This window comes from Lichenostomus cassidix, chromosome 8 (assembly GCF_008360975.1).
Source record: "Lichenostomus cassidix isolate B80296 chromosome 8, HeHo_3.0, whole genome shotgun sequence".
Lineage (NCBI taxonomy): Eukaryota > Metazoa > Chordata > Aves > Passeriformes > Meliphagidae > Lichenostomus > Lichenostomus cassidix.
Window position 1 is genome coordinate 5,030,783 of NC_139489.1, and position 19,106 is coordinate 5,049,888.

Genomic DNA, 19,106 nt, shown 5'->3' on the forward strand with positions numbered 1-19,106 from the left:
ATTTCAGCCATGTAGGTCTCTCCAGTACCTCACACAGAAAAGCTCCATGTTCCCTGTGTGGGCACGTGAGTGATATTTAACATGACTCCACTCCTGACAGCAGCTCGTGTACGAAAACAAGAAAGGAAAGTAAAAGATCAAGCCCCGGAGGCTTATTTGTTGTGTTTAATGCTTTGGAAATGTTTGCTGGAAGAAGTATTGATGTAGCAATATGTGTGCACATGACTGTAAGAGGGAATGCTGTCACACCCAGGTCTCACCGTGGGAGCAGCTAAACCATGGAACAGGCTGCCCAGGGAGGTTGTGCTGGTTCCATCTTGGGGTTTTTTCCAACCAGACTGGATAAAACACACAACAGCCTGGTGTGACCTCAGAGCTGAGCCTGTCTTGAGCAGGAAGTTGGACTTGGTGACCTCCTGAAGTCCTTCATTACCTGCATTTTCCTGTGATCCTATTAGGTTGTGAGCAGCTTTGCAGGGGGAAGAGACAAATCTCCCTGCCACCACTTCCTGTGTCACTTGATGGCTCACAAAGGTAGATACCAGCTATCCAGAGAGCATTTCTCTTCAAGGTGGTGACACTGAGCCCCAACCCTAGCTCAGGACTCAGCAGAAAAGCCACTGAAATCACCACTGCAAAAGCAGCGAGTGAGTGTTGGTCACATCAACACTGAGGCCTCAGCCTGAAGGGACCAAATATATGCAGAATTCCCTCTTTCTGCTGCAGTGGGAAAATGCTGACTAGAATTGTGCAGAGCACATGGTGCTGCACCACTGGCACAGAGGAATAGACCAATTAATTGCTTGAGTTCATGTCTTGCATCTTTTTCAAGCCCTAGATTAATGCAAGCAAAGCAAAGAGCGTGGAGTGGTTGACATTTAATGAAATGAATGTTAGTGTTTGAAGGAGTGCTTTATGATCATCTACTGTGGTGACAGATGTACTAACAAGCTGTGAATAGATTGCATAGATAGAAGCATTATTATTTAGTTTATAGTACTCCAAAGGTGATATTTGTTTGTCTTGCCTGTCTGTAAATCATGCAGCACGCTTTCAGTTCCATGAAGGCAGCAGCTTTTTATAGTAAAAACCTTAGAAAATTATTTTGAAAAAGAACATCCCTGATTTTTGAATGTCTGGAAAAAGACATAGAAGGGTGAATCCTTGTCAAATAATGGAGGGATAAGAGTTCTAGGAGAAGAAACACCCATCTGTGATACACGTGTTACTCTGTCATGAAGAAGCAATGCTGAACGTGAAATAAATCCTCTTAGTGCAGGGCAATCCATATCGTCCTGGATGGGGTTGGGTGCAGTGGAGATTTTCTGCACTGTTTATATTCATGCCAAGTCCTTTCTTCTTTTCTTGCAGCAAAGAAAACTTGTGCTGAGTCAGATTTCACTTGTGACAATGGGCACTGCATCCCAGCCAGGTGGAAATGTGATGGTGAAGAAGAATGTACTGACGGGTCAGATGAATCAGAAGCAGCATGCAGTGAGTAGCACAAAGTGGTATTTCTCAGACATGTTGTCTTATCAAAGCACAGAGAAACTGAAGCTGTTATTCCCAGCACTTGCAGGATGACCTGTCAATTTATGTTTCTGTTGGAACAAAAATTAAAGACACAAAAGATTCAGGTCATTCAAATCACAGGCTTTACAAACTTTCAAATGCACCACTTTTCCAGACTACAATACAGGTGGTGCTGTCTAGTCTGGATTTCTGTCTGCAAGGAAATTGTAAACATCTTGAGCTGCTTATCAGGCTCATGATCAACAGCAGTACATGAAGTGTCACACTCACCTGGGATCAGGCTATTTGGAAACTCAGATTTGGTGTTTTGCATGGTAACATATTGGGATTTATCATCACTGCAAACAGCACTTCTGCTATTACAAAGGAGCTTTGCAATGTTACAGTGTTGCTCAATCTTCATTTTTTATTTTTGTTCTGAGAACAAATGAAAAAAGCAGCAGATGAAAGATGAGCAATGTGAAATAACTAAAGCTGAGAGTAAGCATGGCAGATGTTACTGCAGGTAACACCCTTAAAAAACCCAGTAAGTAAAAGGAACATTCTAGATTTTCATGTAGTGTGTTTTATCACATCATTTTGAGGGGACCCATTCATGCTCCATTGTTCTAGAGCTGTCAAGGGTTGTGTGATATTGAGCTGAAGGGAACCCCAGGGATATTTTAATGAAAATACTAATATATAGACTTTTATTTGTGTGCTTACTTAATATCTGCAGATTTGTTCTTGACAGACCAAGAAACTAGTACGGTCCATTCTATTGAATTTCCAGTCATGTACTTCACAAATATTCCCATGAGTCAGAAGCAGTGTTGGAGGAAGTATTTTATCAGAATTCGCCAGAATGCCGTACAGAGGACTTCAAAATTAACCATACTTTTATTTTTAATCCTAGTACCAGTCCTACTTTCTCCCTAATTAAGGGAGATGAATGCACTTCTCTTGCATAAAATGGGTTGAATCATTTTTGCAGCCACATACAGGCTACAGAAAAAAATTACCTCAATAAATACATTACCATATTTATGTACTGTATTCGTTGGTCTTTCACCCTGCATCCTCCTTAGTTAAAATCTGTCTCATTAATGCTACTTCTACTACCTGATTGTCTGGAGGGGGGCTGAATAACTAAGCAGCTTTATTTGCAGCAGTCTCTGCCTGCAAATCTCATGTCAGAGGCTGCAGCACAAGCTGTGGATATGCCACTAAGATCCGTTAGTAGTCATCTTCCATCCCTTTTCTACCCATTTCACCTTTCATTTTTTTCCCCCAGTTATTTTATCCTCTGGGGAAATCAGCCTTAAATCTTAAGTTTCAAAAAAGAAACTTGACCTGAGCCTCAGATTGTCACCATACAGGACTGCTGTCCTCAGAGGAAAGTAATTTGTTCAGATTTTTTTTTTCCTCCTGCTTGAAACCTTTTAAGAGACCAAAGTCTGCATTTCTCTGGTGGTTCTTCAGAAAAATAGGTGGCCCTTGAAACATCTTCCTGCAACACAGAAATAAGTTTGTTCCTGTTCTCTAGTGTAGGGCTAACAGATGAATCAGCAATTCCTAGTGAAAGCAGCAGCACCTGTATGGATCAATTCTTAATTTGTTGTTTTGGTTTTTTTTTAATACAAGTGCTCTGAGGCCAGCCCAAAGACTATGGCATATAAATGTGCCATACTTTATTGGTTTATATCTGTACAGGCAGTTTTACTGTGCTTTGCTTTGATACTTTGCTTTTGCTTTGATATTTTGGTTTTCATAGGAATTTTAGCCAAAATAGGTCAATTTTTGTGTGGTGGATATATGGACCTGGATCTCAGCATTCAGAGAGTCTTTGATACAAGCCTGTGTCTGACTTGTGGCTATCTCACAAAAGAAACCAGTGCTCCTTAAAAGCTTGCCTTTGAATCTGCAGCTAGAATTTTGGAGCTTTACTTTTGTTTTCCAGGATTATTCCAATCTGAAGTTCACACTTAATCAAATAAAGATCAAGTAGTTTTAATCTTATGCCTGTTGATAGCTATAGGCTTTAATTTGCACAGTAGGGACATTCTTTCCAGATGTTTTGTATCCTTGTCAAAGTATTTGTCATCTCAAGGGCTGACCCAAGCTGCTCTGGGAGGACACAGATTCAGCCTGGCAATGTTGTCAGGCAGTGCTGGTCCTGGGGTGACTTCACACACCATTGCAGGGCTTCCTGCCACTGCTGGCCAAGACAGCAGCGAGTTAAAGAAACTGCAGTGCTGGGCTTGCCTTGTAATTTGCACCATTGCTGTAAAAGGCCTGGCTCTTTGTCTGGGCAAATATTATTTAAGGATAAAAGATGAGGCTGTAATGACAGACAGAAAATGTAGTGACAGGCAAAATGCATAAATGGATGTTCCTGTATGGTTCTTCCCTCCAGTCCCCTTTTCCTTCTCCCTGATGAAATCAAGGCAAGGGGTGACTGCAGGGCCTCTGATTGTCTCATTTTCCTGCTTAGAAATGCAGCACAGCTCTGTGGAGAGGCCTGCCCTGCAGAGCTTCCCTAGGGAAGGGACAAGTTGGGAAACAGAGATTTCTCATCTCTGTTAAGATCAAACTGCTTTATAAAATCAATGACTTTCAGACAGGCCGCATAATTGCCAGCACCTCTGCCAGGATCTGGGGTTATTCCTCAATTAATGCAATGCTGGACATTGTCCATACTCTGTTCTAGCCAGGGAGTTTAAGAGCATTAATAATGCTGACTGTTGCATTTCAGGAGTGCTTCCAGCTTAGAATGTGATGAAAACAAGGCTGTTCCTCTCAGCATCTAGCCACCTGCTAAATGGCTTTTTATTTTCTGAATGCTTTTGGTGGTGTGTTTTTAAATACAGTTTGTGCTTTCTTATTGGTGCTTAGGGATGTCATGTCTCCATCTCTAATGCTTGGTTGAAGGCAACAGTTTGTGGGGTTTGGTTTGTTTGTTTTTTGGTTTTTTTACAGAACCAAAATTGTATTTTACTTTTTCTGTTCCCCAAATCACTGAAGTTGCTCAACTTCGTACCTAACAATATTCTCTCCAGGGATGTTATCCATTCCCAGGTGTTCAGGACAGCATGACCTGTGTCCTGTTGGTGAGATGGCATCACAGCTGGCCTGATTTCTGCTGGACCTGTGATGTCTGCACCTTTTCTGCTATTCATGCAATTATTATTTTTTAACTGTTTTATTCAAGCCACTGAATGTGTCTGAGAGTGGTGGCTGTAAGGGTATCCCATAAATTGAATCTTCAACTGATAAAATCTCTAGGACTTCTCCCTGTTGAGGGTTTTGGTGCTAGTTGAAGGTTGATGAGTTTCTAGCATGGACTGATTTTAGAGGATATTGTTATCCAGGCTTTTGTTTTGAAATGGATTATTGTGAATGAGAAACTGCTTGTATGTCTTCATTTTCCTTCAAGACAGCTCTCTGGCACCTGCAGGAGATTTTTGGTAGCCTACAGATGCTCTGCTTTGGGGAGCCCACTATATCCAGAGCCCTGGCCCTGTTTTTCATTACTCTCACTGAAAGCAGCCCAGCATGGCTTGGTGATCCCCTGGGGCTGTGGTGCAGCCACTGCTGATATACACAGGCTCTGCTTATGTGTATGGAAAGAATCCTCACCTTTTCCTTACCCAGTTTCTTGGAGCTGAGAGAGGGGGAAGGGAAGTAATTTTTCTGACTGAGCTAACAGGGACCTCCAGCAAAATGAATGTTATCCACCTAATGCTGTTGCAGCACAGGTACTGAATCATCCTGCTTTTTATACAAGAAGGAAATTTTAAATTTCCCTCTGAAGTATTTTGATTATTTAATCAGTGACTTAAGCAAAAAAAAAATCTCTGGAGAAAAATAAAAATAAATGCTACCAATCAGTAACAGCACTGATGGGAGCACAAATTAAAGGGATAGAGCAAGTGAAAATCTAAGCTGGCAAACTCTTGCCTTAGGACGTTGTATATATAATGAGATCGAGGAACGCAGAGAGCATAAACTCACCACATATTTCTTCTTCAGATATGTGACATTCTCCTGGTTAAGAGCAGAAATTATTGTACAGAAAGGCACAGGGTGTTAGAGTGTAGGGTGTTACAGAGAAGAAAAAGAGAGGGAGAAACCTTAATTCATTTTGCATTTAATAGGGGAATGATTTAATAGGGCAGGTTTAATAAGCAGCAGCTCTGGAAATAGATTTTAAAGTGGAAGTGGAATATAAAATCAAACCCTGAATGCTGGTTTGAAATACAGCACCAGTTCACCCAGTTCTTTCTTATGTTGAAGTACATGTCACGAGTCGTTCAGGGAGATGTACCCAAACTTGATAGTTATATTTTTAATGGGTATTTTCCATGGTCCCAGGCAGTCTGTGTGCTGCTGCTGCGTGTGCTGATCTCTCACAGTACTGGTCAGTTCTGCCCTCATTTCCTATCAAGCTGCCCACATGTAAAATCCTGTAGCTGTTGGTAGCATTGATAGCATCGTTCACCCCCAAATGCACAATCCTCTCCCAGCTCTCTGTTCAGCCCAAAGGATATTACATCTCTATTATTCTTCTTTGATGCAGATCTCCTGCATGACTGAGTGGGTTTGGTGACATTACTGTGCTTTTGTGGAAAAGGACTAAATAAACTGTTCCCTGCCCTTGGAGAATTTTTCCTGGAGAAGGGTGGAGTGTCTCTTTCAGGGCATCACATACACTGGGCCACTGAATTTGAGTAGCAAAAGAAAAAACTAGGCCAAATCAGCCAGGCACAGCCAGATATCCAGTTTTAGGACCTGGGGCAGTAACAGAAAGCATTTTTTTTTTTCCTTTTTTTGCCCCTAAGGTTAAGAGCAGATCTGTTAGTATAAATGTGATAAGATGCTGGGGGGTTGCAAGTGCAGTGGAACATGTAAATTAAGGACTATTCTGTTGGAATAATCTGTTAGAGATCATTCAGGGAATTGAATACAGTGCTGTTAATGCCAGATGTACAGGTGTGCATTTTAACAACACTCCCATTGCACAAACTGGCCACAGCCAGCATAAAATACAGCACTGTCCCCCTGTCACTGTCCCTGCTGGGCCTTTGGGAGCACTGCTGAATTGCAGCAGCTGAGGACCTCATCTGTAAAGCAAATATAGGACAAGGTACTGGATGTGGAAACACTTCCAGAGCCACAGGATCCTCCCAGAGACAAGGCACAAAAGTGGCAGTCTCATTTTCCAGGTGCCCACACTGGTTTGGAGGGATAGCCATGAAAGCTTTGATTTGTCAATGTGATCAAATTTATTGAGACAGAATAAAATGAAAACAGCCATGATCATCTCTCCATGAAGTCATGGAATAATTTAAGACCAAAGTCCATAATTTGGACCTCTGGGGGTCATCTAGTCCAATTTCTTGCTCAAAGTGGACCCCTGTCCTCATGTTTGACCATCCTTATTAATGAAAAAAAAAATCCCTTTATCTTGACAGACTTTCCTTTGTTGCAGCACATGTCTGTCACCTCCCATCCTGTCACTGTGCACCTCTGAGAACAGCCTGGCTCCATCTTCACCATTTCCTCCCATTCTGTAGTTGAAGGCAATGATTTCTTCCTTTAACCTTCTCTTCTGTCGGCCAAACAAGTGCTGGTGCCTCAGCCTCTCCTTGTTTGTAGTCTCTCATTTCAGATTATTTTGTCAGATAATTTGCAGTGCTGCAATTCTGCAATTAGGATACAGTTTTTGCTTTGTTCACTCACCTCTGTCAAAGTTTTATAACATCCAAAATATAGCTTAAACATTAATTCATTTTTATGGTTTTAGGATACCACTTAGCTTCCTGGTCTATTTTGCAGAGAGTTCCAGACTACAGAGAACTCCTTTTCCATGGGAGTGTTTAACAGTACACCAGAGATGGACAAGACTTGTTGAGGCCAGGGGCCAGACCTGTAGTTCTCTGGGGATGGTGGCTTACAGTCCCTTTTATTCTAAGCATATGTGATTCTTCAAATAATCACAAATGTCCCTTTACCCCTGGGTGAACCATCCCATCTCAGCCCAGTGCTTTCCAGGTGCCTCTGGATCCATAACCTGGAATGCCTCCAGGTGTGTCCTGACTGAGCAACCCCAAGTCAACCTCAATATCCCAAAGGACAAAAAACCACAGGGACTAACACGAGAAGTCTGCCTGAGTAAGGAATCAAATCCAGTTTTTCTGGCATCCTATTCCTTTCCTTGAAGCGTGAAATTATTCTTTTTACATCAAAGGGAATTCGGCGAACTCAAAGCCAGCAGTTTATCCCCAGTAGTGGGATAACTTTGTCTGTGGCTCATGGGCAGTGAATTACATCTCCTTTTTGATGATTACATGGCTGTGGTGATCTCAGCATTTTACTTACCTAGAGATGCAAATGAATTTGGGATTTGTAATGATTCTGCTTCAATTCTACCGGTGCTGAAAAGTTTTAACACACCTACACAAAATGTGTTTTTCCTTTAAGAGAATGTGTTCAGAGCTTAAGTCTCAGCAGTGACCTTTGCAGAGGGCTGACCGAGTTCTGTAGGAACACCAACAGAAAAAACCTACTGGGTCTGTTCTGATGTTTGTATTGTCCTGTTCTTCAGCAGTGTTACCTTGTGAGGGAGTCACTTTTTCATGTAGCACTGTCTGCTTGCACATTTGCACTGTTCCCACACCTCAGATGACTTTGAGCTTTGCTTGTTGATGGCTGTGAAGTTTAAACACTGGCATTTAAACATTTTTCCTGTTGGTTTAATGTGTTCATGCAGTTCATAGACAGGAGTGGTCATAAAAGTGTTTGATGCTGCTTTTTTATGGCTACAATTAATCTTGCAGTTATTTCAATAGGAGAGAATAGTAGGAAAATGAAAGTTGTGTGTGAAGCTCTTGTGTGTGTAATTATTTAACAGGCTATAAATATTAACTACTAAAAACTTAAAAGGTTTTCAGAACTCTCAAGTAGCTTTCAATTGCTTAGTGCTTTTGTTTTCTCCATTCTCTTGCTATTTGCTTTCTGAAATTCAGATTACCTGATTTTTATATTTATATTTTTGTTTGTTTATTGGGGGAAGGATGCAGCAATCACAGTTGTTTAACTATTATGGCTGATGTGAAAAGGAAATAATTTCTGGGACTCAAAAGCAAAACATTATTTAAAAATTGAAATGTTTTAACAGAATGAAGTAGTATTGCAGTGCAAGAGCACAGACAGCAACCCTTTTCTCTTTTTTTATATGACTGAATTATGGTGCAAGGAAAATAAGTGAATATCAAATTACTTTATCTTAACATTATTGACATTAAAATAGCTTCTGAATTTTAGTATCATAATGAATTATGCCTTGAAGCTATGTTTCCTCATTCTGCCACCTTTTCTTTGATGGGTATTTTTCCTCCCTTTCTCCATTCCTACAGTTGTAGGATCCTGTTTTCATTCAGGACAAACTCCCACTGAAATATTTTGCAGTTTTAATAAGGGTCTCATGACACTCCATCCTGTTTCCTTTAGGATTAGGATCATGATTAAGACTGGTTTAATATGCAGCCTCTGCATGCTTTGGTAGATAATTTCTGTAATTTAAGCCTTGCACTGGAGATTTTTAATGCCTGCCATGCTTTCAGTGAGATTGAGCCTTGGGGTGAGGGTCACAGCATCACTGCCTGCTCGTGTGAGGCTGGTGTGGATCCTCCCTGTGCCTTTGTGGGATGCAGGGAGAGCCTTAATCAAGGCTTTGCTTTAGCAGCAGCTCCAGCCTCCTTTCTAGGGATTCTGTATTCATGACTATATTTGAAGTGACACATTTCATCTCATCCTTTTTGTCTTGTATTCTAACCTACTAAAACACATTACGAACACTTGCATTAAAATGCAGAGAGCTGAGTAGCTTTGTTAGAGCACACATTGGGCTCATGCCAGTTATTGCACCCTTTTTCTGGCCTGGGCTGCAAGGTCATCATCTCACTCTGTTACTGGAGCTCTCTAAGTTGTATGAGTCAGTGAATTCTCTGTTTTGGCAGAGGCTGCAAATATAAACACACTTCTCTCTCTTTTCTGTACAAGGATTAACATGTGTAGCATGTTTGACAATTTCATTTCTAACCACTGTGTGTGCATTAATGTGTGTAAAAGGATACATGTGTATTGAGAAATGCACATACACACAGGAAAGAACAATAGGTCATTCCAGTATTTCAGCAGGTATATCAGTCTTGTGTGGAATGTGACTAAGAAACAGCAATTACCATACTGAATTCCACTGGAGTTTATGTTGCTGCTTCAGTTCCTGCCTCTAGACATGTTGCAAGTGTCAAACTTGGAGCTGAGTTGTGAGAACCAGCAGGGATATTTGTAATGAAGTTAAGGTGTAGGTGGTGCGGGAAAGTCTTTTCTTCCCAGCCACAGGTCTACACACCAGTGTTCTTGTGCAACAGCCAAACTCATTCAATTAAAATTGCCATCTAAGCTGCCTGTTCCATCCTCGAAAAAAGAAAACAGGTGGGGGTTTCTTTGTATGTATATAAAAGATGAAATGTTCGCTCTGAGATAAGGAACACAATTATTTAATAGCAGCAGAGCCTTTTCAGACTTACTTTCTTTTGTACATAAAAGGATGAGGACATAGCAGAATTTATTAAATCTATGCTTGTCTACTGAATCCTTTTTTTGCCCTGAATTCTTCATGATTTCTTGGTTCCTTTGAGCAGCAGTTCACTTCTCAATGCCTTTAACACCTTGGAAGAGTTGTCACTTTAGCATGGAAAAGGCAGCATCTCCCCTTGGTATAAGGCTGAACCTTGGTGCAGCAATCTCCTCTGTGTGGCCAGGCAGGTGCTGCCAGGAATGGTGTGGGATGGTGGGATGACCTCCCTGCTGCTGCTGTGGCTCCTGGAGGTGGCCTGACCTGGGCTGGGACACTGCACTCAGTTTTTCCTTCATGGTAGGAAGTTTTGAGAAGTCCCGAATGCTGTTTGTTGTATTCAGTCCTTTGACAAAACAGAGACCTTGGCAGATACGAGGTGAAATACTGAGGTGTTGCACTGTACTCAGGCAAGCTTTTAACTTTAATTTTAAAAGTACAGATTTCTGGAAGCAGGAAAAAGGGTTTTACAATGAATTATGGCAGTGTCCTGGAGACCTGTATAATTTTTCTTTCTATGATTTTATCACTCATCTTGGCAGATTTCATTATGTTTGCTCATCGAGGGACCTTTTGTGCCTTTATTTTCCCTTGTGACAAGGAGCACTTTTGCAACCATAATCTCTTTTACAAATGGGTCTCGTCTCAATGCTGCTCAACTCCTTTATCCTTTGTATAATTTTGTCCCCCTAGCGTTCTGTGGGGCTTTTTCCTCCCTGTTTTGATTAGAATTGGAATAATCTCTGTGAACAAGAGAAAGTGAGCCTGGGAGGAAGGCAAATGAAAGAGCAGCTGCTGATACAGAGGCTCAGAGACCCCTGGGGTGTGCTGGACTCACAGCCTCAGCTGAGAGCTGCTGAAGGGGCTGTGTGTTCATGGCTGTGTGCAACCAGCCAGCTCTGGATGGAGCCCAGCATGAGCATTCCCTCTTCCCAGTGCCAGTGCCTTGTTCCTTGATCAGCCAGGGAGAGAAAGGAAGGAGCCACAGGAACCCCCAGTCTCATTTGTACTGGAGCACCTGCAGAAAGGGAGCTGCCTGCACTGGGCTTGATCTCCCTGGGGTGTTTATTGGTGGTTTTGTGCCTGTCCTGGGCTGGCACTGACAGCAGAGCACCTCCTGTGCTGACAAAACACCAGCAAAGAGGTGGTGACTGTTCCATGAATATCCTGGCATGGCTGGTAATTCCACTTTGGACTCTACCCTATGACTCTGACGTTTCTGACCTCATTTTAATGATATTACAACTTTTCAGAGGAGAAACTGAAAAGCTCTTCCACTTACCAGTTACCTGTAACTGTTGTATTTTTAAAAATATTTTGATTGCTGGCATGCTTGGAAGCAGCATCTTAAACAGGTTGTTTCAGCTGAAAATGACTGGGAAGAAATCAAGATAAAAAGCTATTGGTAAGATTTTCTTATCTTCTAGATTTCCCAGAGTACACCAAGCTTTTGTATAGTGTATGTAAAATGAAAAAACCCACCCTGTAATAGTGGATTTAATTAAATGAATCTGTGAGGAAAAATTAAAGTGGGCTTTGGAAGAGGTAATTCAAATATCTCAACCAGTCAGACACAATGGGGTTTTTTTTTACAAAGGAAAAGCATGTCCAAGATTCTAGCAGGGCTTTTGAATATTTTAATCAGTAGTTTCTTTCCAGCTTGCACAATATGTTTACTTCTAAGAAATAGCAATGCTGTTGAAGATCACAATAGAACAATCTATGTTTTTTCTCATAATTAAAGTTCTATTCTGTTTCCATAATTACCTGTTATCTGATGTGAAACCTGGAGAAATAGTTCCTGATTCATTATATTCAAGCCAGACAGTGAACTAAACTGCTTTTAAGGGATTAAAGAAACATTGTCATCCTTAAAACCACATTTTTAAGTTCTATTTTGCACATAACTACTCTACTACAAGCCCCTTCTAAATTGTTCTGTCCTGTAACCACCAAGCACTTAAACCACCAGCTTTAATCATGGTTTGTAATTTCAGCACCAAGAGGTGCAGGAGGTGCTTCAGAAAAACAGATCCAACACGTGTCCTGTAATAGTCCCATTTTCCTTTGTAATTAAGTAATTGTGTTTGCAATGTAATTAAGTAATTGTGTTTGCAGCAGGGCATTGCTGAAGCCAGTGGGGTTCTGCCCAGGCTGTGCAGCTGCCTTCTGGCACAGAGCTTATGGCTGTGCTGAGGTTACAGGGGGCTGGCAGAGGGATTTGGTATCACAACAGACTCAAGGAAAGCAAGAAGACCAGGGAAACTGGGAAATAGCAGGAGTGCAACAGAGATTACAGTAAAAAGATCAGAGGGTTCCTCATCTGACACCAGGCATGGCTTGGGTGTTACCTTCATACAGGTAGAGAGATAATTGTATTAACAGAATTACTGTATATTTGGCAAAAGCAGCATCTGAAAGTGGATTTGAAGAAGAGTATGACTGAGAAATATGGGAGATTCTCTGTGCAAGGGCAGGGTGAGCAGCTCTTGGGGTAGTGAGCAGCAGGTCAGGTAGGAGGGCGAGGGGAAGGGGTGGGGAGAAGCAGCAGTGTGGTGCCAGTGGTGGAGCAGCCCTGCTTCTGCTCACCATGCTGAGGTAGTGATAGGAAATGAAGATACCTGTGTGTGGTTCTCAGGGGACTTGCAGCACATCTTGCCATAAAGTGCTGAAGCTGCAGGTTTGGCAGTCAAGAAGCCTGGGTTTGTTTTGGCTCTGCTGCTGCCTTGTGGTGGGGCCGTGGTGAGTGAAGGGGTGAAAAGTGTCACCATCTGCAAAAGAAGTGCTGTAATTTTGTCAAGGCAGCTCATAGAGGGACTGCTGTATCATAACTGGGTGATTGGAGTATGTCTGATTCTATTCCTCTTTGATAGGCAACAGCTAATAATAGGGCTATAAATTGTGATTGGATTTTTCCGTTGGATTAAAAGCTCTTACCTGTGGTGTACTCTTGCTGGTCTGATTTCTTGTCAGGTTTTTTTTTTAATTAACTGAGCAAAAGTTGAGCACATGGGACATTTTAAGTTGACCACTGCTCTTCCACAATCCCTTACTTACATTTTTCATCCACAACTCCTCAGTAAGATATTTTCAAGTTGCTCTTTTCCAGGAAGTGTAGGTAAGGAATAAAGCCTAGACATTCACAAATGCACCAGGAAATATCTCTAGGATCCAGACTGAGACTTTTGAAAAAGATTGCCAATGTTTCAATGCACCATTTTGGATCCTTCAGTGTAAGCAGCAGCTTCTAAGTTGAATGCTCCAAATGAATGGATTCTAGGAAGCAATTCCTTTTGCATACTCTCCCCTCTGTAGTGATAGGTGGAAGGAGGGCATCTGGCCATGCCTGTGCTTTAATAACATGTGTACATGCATCAGTAGTTCAGTGAAGGCAGTGAGGTGCACAGGCTCTGACAAAAACTGAATTTAAGCAACTTCTTCAAAACCATCCGTGTGAAAGTTTTTTTAAAAAAAAAGTGGTAGTTCTAAATGAATGTAGCCTTTAGGCACAGATCATCTCTCCCATATGTGCTCTCAGATTTTGCCTCTTGCTGTTCTACTGCCTGCTGTAGCTGGATTTTATTGCCCTGAAATTTAAAGGTCACTGTTGTTAGTTCCAGCTGCTGTTGGACTGGGAGCATGGATTTTTGGGTTGTTGAGAAGTCAGCCCATCATTGCAGAGAAGCAGTGTGACATCGTCTCAGTACCAGTCATGCTCCATTGCTTAGTGTGTCTTGAGCTATTTCTTATTACATTTTGTGTGCTCGTAATCTTGATTGAGAAGGTTTAAAAGAGTAATATTTAAACAGAACTGTGTCTCAGGATTATGAAGAAAAGGGAAAATTTTCATTGTTCTTCTTTTCCTTCCTTCCATTGTTACACTGTGCTGGTGTAAACATTACACCTTGTTGTATTTGAAATGCAGAATTGCCCTTTGAAATGGTACTTGGAAGGAAAAACAGAAGAAGTAACAGATCTAAACTGCTGGTGGCCTCAGATCAGTGGTGGCCTGAATTCTGAGCACAGTTTGAGTCCTAATGCACAAGATTTTCTGTTTATTTAATAGCGGCTGTTGCATTGTGCTCGTGCATAACAACTCCTATCCACCCCCATGTCTGAGTTCTGCATTACAGTTTCTTTCCACAGACTACTGAGCAAGGAATTTCCATGTGTTTCTGTTTTCTTTAAGAGATTGGAGCCCATGATATTCTCAGCATATGGTATAAAATATTTATTATTGTTTTTAAAGGTTGGTTTTAGGAGACAGTCTGTGATGTGACTGCATTTAGTAACATAAATGAAAGTACTTTTCTTTTTGCATATATTTAAGAAGCTATGGGGAGTTAGTCATGGTGAGTTCTAAATACCAGGGAGATGACCACTGTGAAAACATTTCAAAGAGAAGTAGCTCAAAGCTATAGAATGATGTTTAGAAAAGGCCAATTTAAAGTAAATAAAAATGTAATCCCTGTTATACATAATAAATGAAGAAGAAATCTCTAAAATTGTGTAAAAGAATTAAAAGAAAAACATGTCTCGGATTCAGGTTCCTGCAATAAGTGTATTCAATGGCTACGCAAAATCAGGGAGGAACTTGAGAACAATGAGGTAATTTCTTAACTTTACATAGCCTAACAACAGTTTTGCATATTCTTTTCCTTCACTTGCATATTTTTCATTCATCCAATGGTTCTGGTTTGGAAAAAGCAGTGGTTTTTTCCAGAGTGTAAAGCAGCTGCCACTGAAAGCTGTCATGTAACGTATGTTCCAGAAGGAGTGAATGTGTCCCTATCTGCTCATCAAATATTTTGAGAACAAGGACTGATGTTTCTGGCTTTCAAGACACATATTCTCTCCTCCTGAGCCAAATGAAAAATTTTCATAGTTCAAACCCACACATGTGCTGACTTACTTCCTCTGTGCTGTAATTACTTAACCACTTTCCCAAACTCTGGAGATCTTTAGAGATCAAAACTGGCTGGATGGAGGAAATTGAGAGGTTTGAGAGGGGAAGGAGGAGCAGTATCCCTGAGTGTGATGGTTCAGTGGGTGGTTACAGCAGCCATGGATGGCACATGGCAGTGCACACAACAATGGATGCACAAATCTGCCTTTAAAAAAGCAATTACTGCATCTGGAGCTCCAGCACATTGTGTAGAGTGCAGTGGTTGTCAGTTAAAACCAAATTATGATCTGGACCTACACAGCAGAGGCTGGGCTGACCAAGTCATGTTGTTCTATTGACTGAAAATCAGCAAGAGCATGTCATGGCCTCTTCTGGAGCAGCCTCACAGAATTGTGTTTGCTTTTCTCTATAACCTGGGTCATTGAGAGTGGGTACATGCTGGAATCTGGATGTTGTAGTCTGGTTTTAGTATTTTGTGTGGCCCCACAGTGTTACCTGGATTGAAAATGTGATGTGATCAAGTAATGCATTTGAACTTGGTTACAAGGATGCTTCTCAAGGCATAGTCAGTCAGGATATCAGGGTTATCTCAAACATCAGGAAAAGAATTTTTTTTTTAATTATTTCACTTAGCTGCTCTTGTTTTTTGGATTGTGGTTTTTGTTGGGTTTGATTTTTTAACCTAACAGAATGAAGCACTCTAGGTATCCAGACAATTTTCTTACTTCCAAGCTGCTTTTTAGGGAGAATTCAAGAGAATATTTCCTTCATATTCTGAAGGTTATATTGGTTCAGCTCAGCCTTTGTATTAATTCCAGCCTGGGATCATGAGAAATGTGTGTTGCTCCAGGAATCAACTGTAATTGTGACATGGATCAAAATCTCTGCCAGGCTGTTCCTTCCCTCTTCTAAAGCAGATTAGCAGCCTGGCATCTGTTTTCTTTGGGGAAGATGGCAGAGCTGCCCAGAGAGCCGAGGAGTTGCCTCACAGCTGACCTTTGTGCTATCAGTGGAAGTGCCTGTGCTTGCCAGGTGTCCCATGTCCCTGGGCTGGTGGCTTCTGACTGCTCCTGGCTTTGGTGTGCAGCAGGGCTGGGCTGGTGCTTTGGGTCTTGAGGCAAAACTCTTAAATCTGCCAGAGCTTTTCCCCTTGAGCTCTGTGTGTCTTCATTCCTGCAGTTGGCAGGTGGAAAAGACCTACATAAAGGCAGCTCTGTCTCGCTCAGAGGAGGTTTTGGAAAGGTTGGGCACTCTGAGTGCAGTTATTTAAAGTTCTGACATCAGAGTCCCTCAAGTCTTAGGTGGCTGTGTAGGAAATTATAGCTGACCTGCATAGGAAATAAGGTGTACTTTCAACCTGAATGTCATAAAAATTACTTTATCTAGACCAGATGCAATCTTACCTACTATACAGGTGACAGAACTTGGTCTCAGAGATCTGTTCTGCCTCTTTTAGTTAGGTTGGAAAGAAAGTCTTCCTGCTGAAAGCATTAAAAAATCATGTAGCAGCTCTTAAGAACCGCATTACACTGTATTTCTGTGAGCTTTGCTCCTGCTTGCTCTGTGGGTGGGATTCCTGATGAAGGATTGTAAGGAATTCTTTAGCTGTATGAAAAACAAATCCATACAGTGTGATACTGGTCAATGAGAGTGAAATTACAAGCTGCAGTGGCAGAAATTGAGTAAATACGAGAAGTATTTCTAATTTCTGTTCAGAAGGAAGAGGAAGAAGTTGCATTTGCACATTTAATGACATGCCTGCAATTCAACAGCAGCTATTAAAGGTTTGACTTGTAAAGCAGAAATACTGACAAACTCTCATTGAAGGGCACAGCCAGTCAGTTTTCTGATCTGTATTTTAATTTTTTAAATTTATTTTAGTGTTTTTTTAAATTACTGTTTTTTGCAGATGTTGGAACACTGGTGGAAGTTTCAGTAAATTAGTAAAAGCTGTATTTTTATGGTGGTTTAAAAGGTTAAACAGAGCACAGTACAGAACCTGCTGTAGAAGGTCTGCAGCCCAAGCCTGGAGTTCTGACTGCTAGAGCAACACATAGTTCAGCTCTGAGAGCTGTGTGTGCTGAACAGGCTGTTGTTAGTTTTGGAAAAAAACACAGAGAGCCTGATAATGGAACATAATACATCAAGATTAAAAAAATATTAAAAATCCGTGTCAACATGTTAGGGAAAACAAGAGTTGTGTCACTTCTCAGTGGTTCTTGATTGAATCATGACCTTGTTAATAAGATACTGTGTGTGTGTTAATAAGCTACTGTGTATTTTGTAATATGTGATTTGACTCAAACATAAAGGTTAGAAAAATGTAGTTTACAACATAATTAGAGGCCATGTTAAACAAGTCAAAGAACAGGTGGCTGAGAGGTGGTAAAAGACATGGACAGCTGCTATAAAGTGGAAAGGTTGTTAGACAAGGGGCTGTGAACAATCTTACACAGCTCACATGATTAGAGAGTTGAAAAATAAACCTTATTAGAAGGCTGTTTGGTATTTGATTTATTGAAGAGAGGGTTGAGAATTGCCTTTATCAATTTACACCTCTCTGCTTAGAGAAGAGGTTTCATTACACACTTGTTTCTTTAGGTTAGCAAGAATCAGCCTGATCCAGGAAACTAGATAAGAGAAACACAGATAAGATAGAGCTCTTAACAGTAGTGGCAAATAAAGTGGACTCACTTGTACAGAAATCCTTAGTGACTGAAATCTTTAAATCAAAATAGGTACCTGTCTTAAAGATATGCTGTTGTTTAAATGAGGTGTTGATGCAGAAAGTCAGCCTTTGCTGTGCAAGCATTTCATGGTCCTGAGGCTTTCAAACGTGGGAGGTTCTCTCAGCTGCTGCACAGAGACAGCAGTGAAGCTCACAGTTTATAGGGGAAGGCATTTGGCCCAGCTGCTGCAAGGCACAGTCAGCTCTGACACAGGAAGATACTCCATCTGGGAATTATGGAATACTCCATCCAGATCACTGGGAAGGAATTTTCAGGGTAAAATTTGTATTGTTTGACTAAGGGAACTGCACAGGTGGGGGAAGAGCCACTCACCTTTCTTCTCCCCAACCATGGGTCATTATTTGAAGATCAGAGAATCACAGATTTGTTAGGGTTGGAGATCATCCAGTCCAACAACCTTGCCAAGCCAGGGTCACCTGGATCAGGTGACACAGGAACATGTCCAGGTGGGTTGGGGATGTCTGTAGAGAGGGAGACCCTACAACCTCCCTGGGCAGCTGTTCATGTGCTCTGCCACCCTCAGCATAAAGTTCTTCAAAATGTCTCCAGAAAAAGTCAGAGCTATCAAGACACTTTTTTTTCCTGTTCTGTGATCCTTGGAGTTGTGTCTTTCTCAACACATGGAAACCAAGAGAAATCTCAGAGGTGACAGGTCACGTGGATGGAAAACATAATGGGAGAGGTTTTGCACATTGCAGTAGCTCATTGCCTGATAAGTGATTGATAGCAGAGTTTTCATTGAATTAAAGAATGTTAATGAGCAGAAGTTATCTAATACACATCTATGTAGACTATATTATATATACCATCTATATCTAATATATACACTTCTTTTCATCCCTGCTGTGCACAGAATATGCCCAGAGATAACGAGACAGTGTGTTTTAGGAGGAGGAAGGTGTTTTGGCATGTTTTGCTGCCGAGCTCTGTTTGAAGTCGTTTGCAGCCCTTCAGGATCGGGCGCTGGGAAGCGACAGTCGCCGTTCCAGCAGCCTCTGTTGTCTGAACAAGCTCTGGCTCCTTCCCTTCTGATCAAAAGCACTTGGTGAAAGGTGCAGCTTGGATCCTTTCAAGCATCTCATTATAGGTTATATTTAGAAGTGCGAAGAATATATTATTAATTACAAGGATGCTCCAAAGCGAAGAAGCTGTTTTATCCATGCCCTTGATGAACAGAAAAGTTCCTGTGCTGAAGGAAGGTTATGCAATTAACAGTATATTCATTAGGAGTTCATCAGATAGCAAACTGCTTCTCTTCAGGATAGTACTGGAATATCTGACAATTTCCTAGTTACTG

At 41.3% G+C, this 19,106-nt stretch overlaps 1 protein-coding gene across 3 annotated transcripts in view; it reads left to right on the forward strand.

Annotated features, from left to right (window-relative positions):
* The window catches only part of LRP8 (LDL receptor related protein 8), a 173,091-nt gene that overhangs the window by 104,168 nt on the left and 49,817 nt on the right, over positions 1 to 19,106 (forward strand). For all 3 annotated transcript variants that reach the window (XM_085067566.1, XM_085067567.1, XM_085067568.1), the window contains one exon: positions 1,372 to 1,494. In XM_085067566.1, the coding sequence (XP_084923692.1) occupies positions 1,372 to 1,494 (123 nt within the window). The remainder of the gene's footprint in view (positions 1 to 1,371; positions 1,495 to 19,106) is intronic.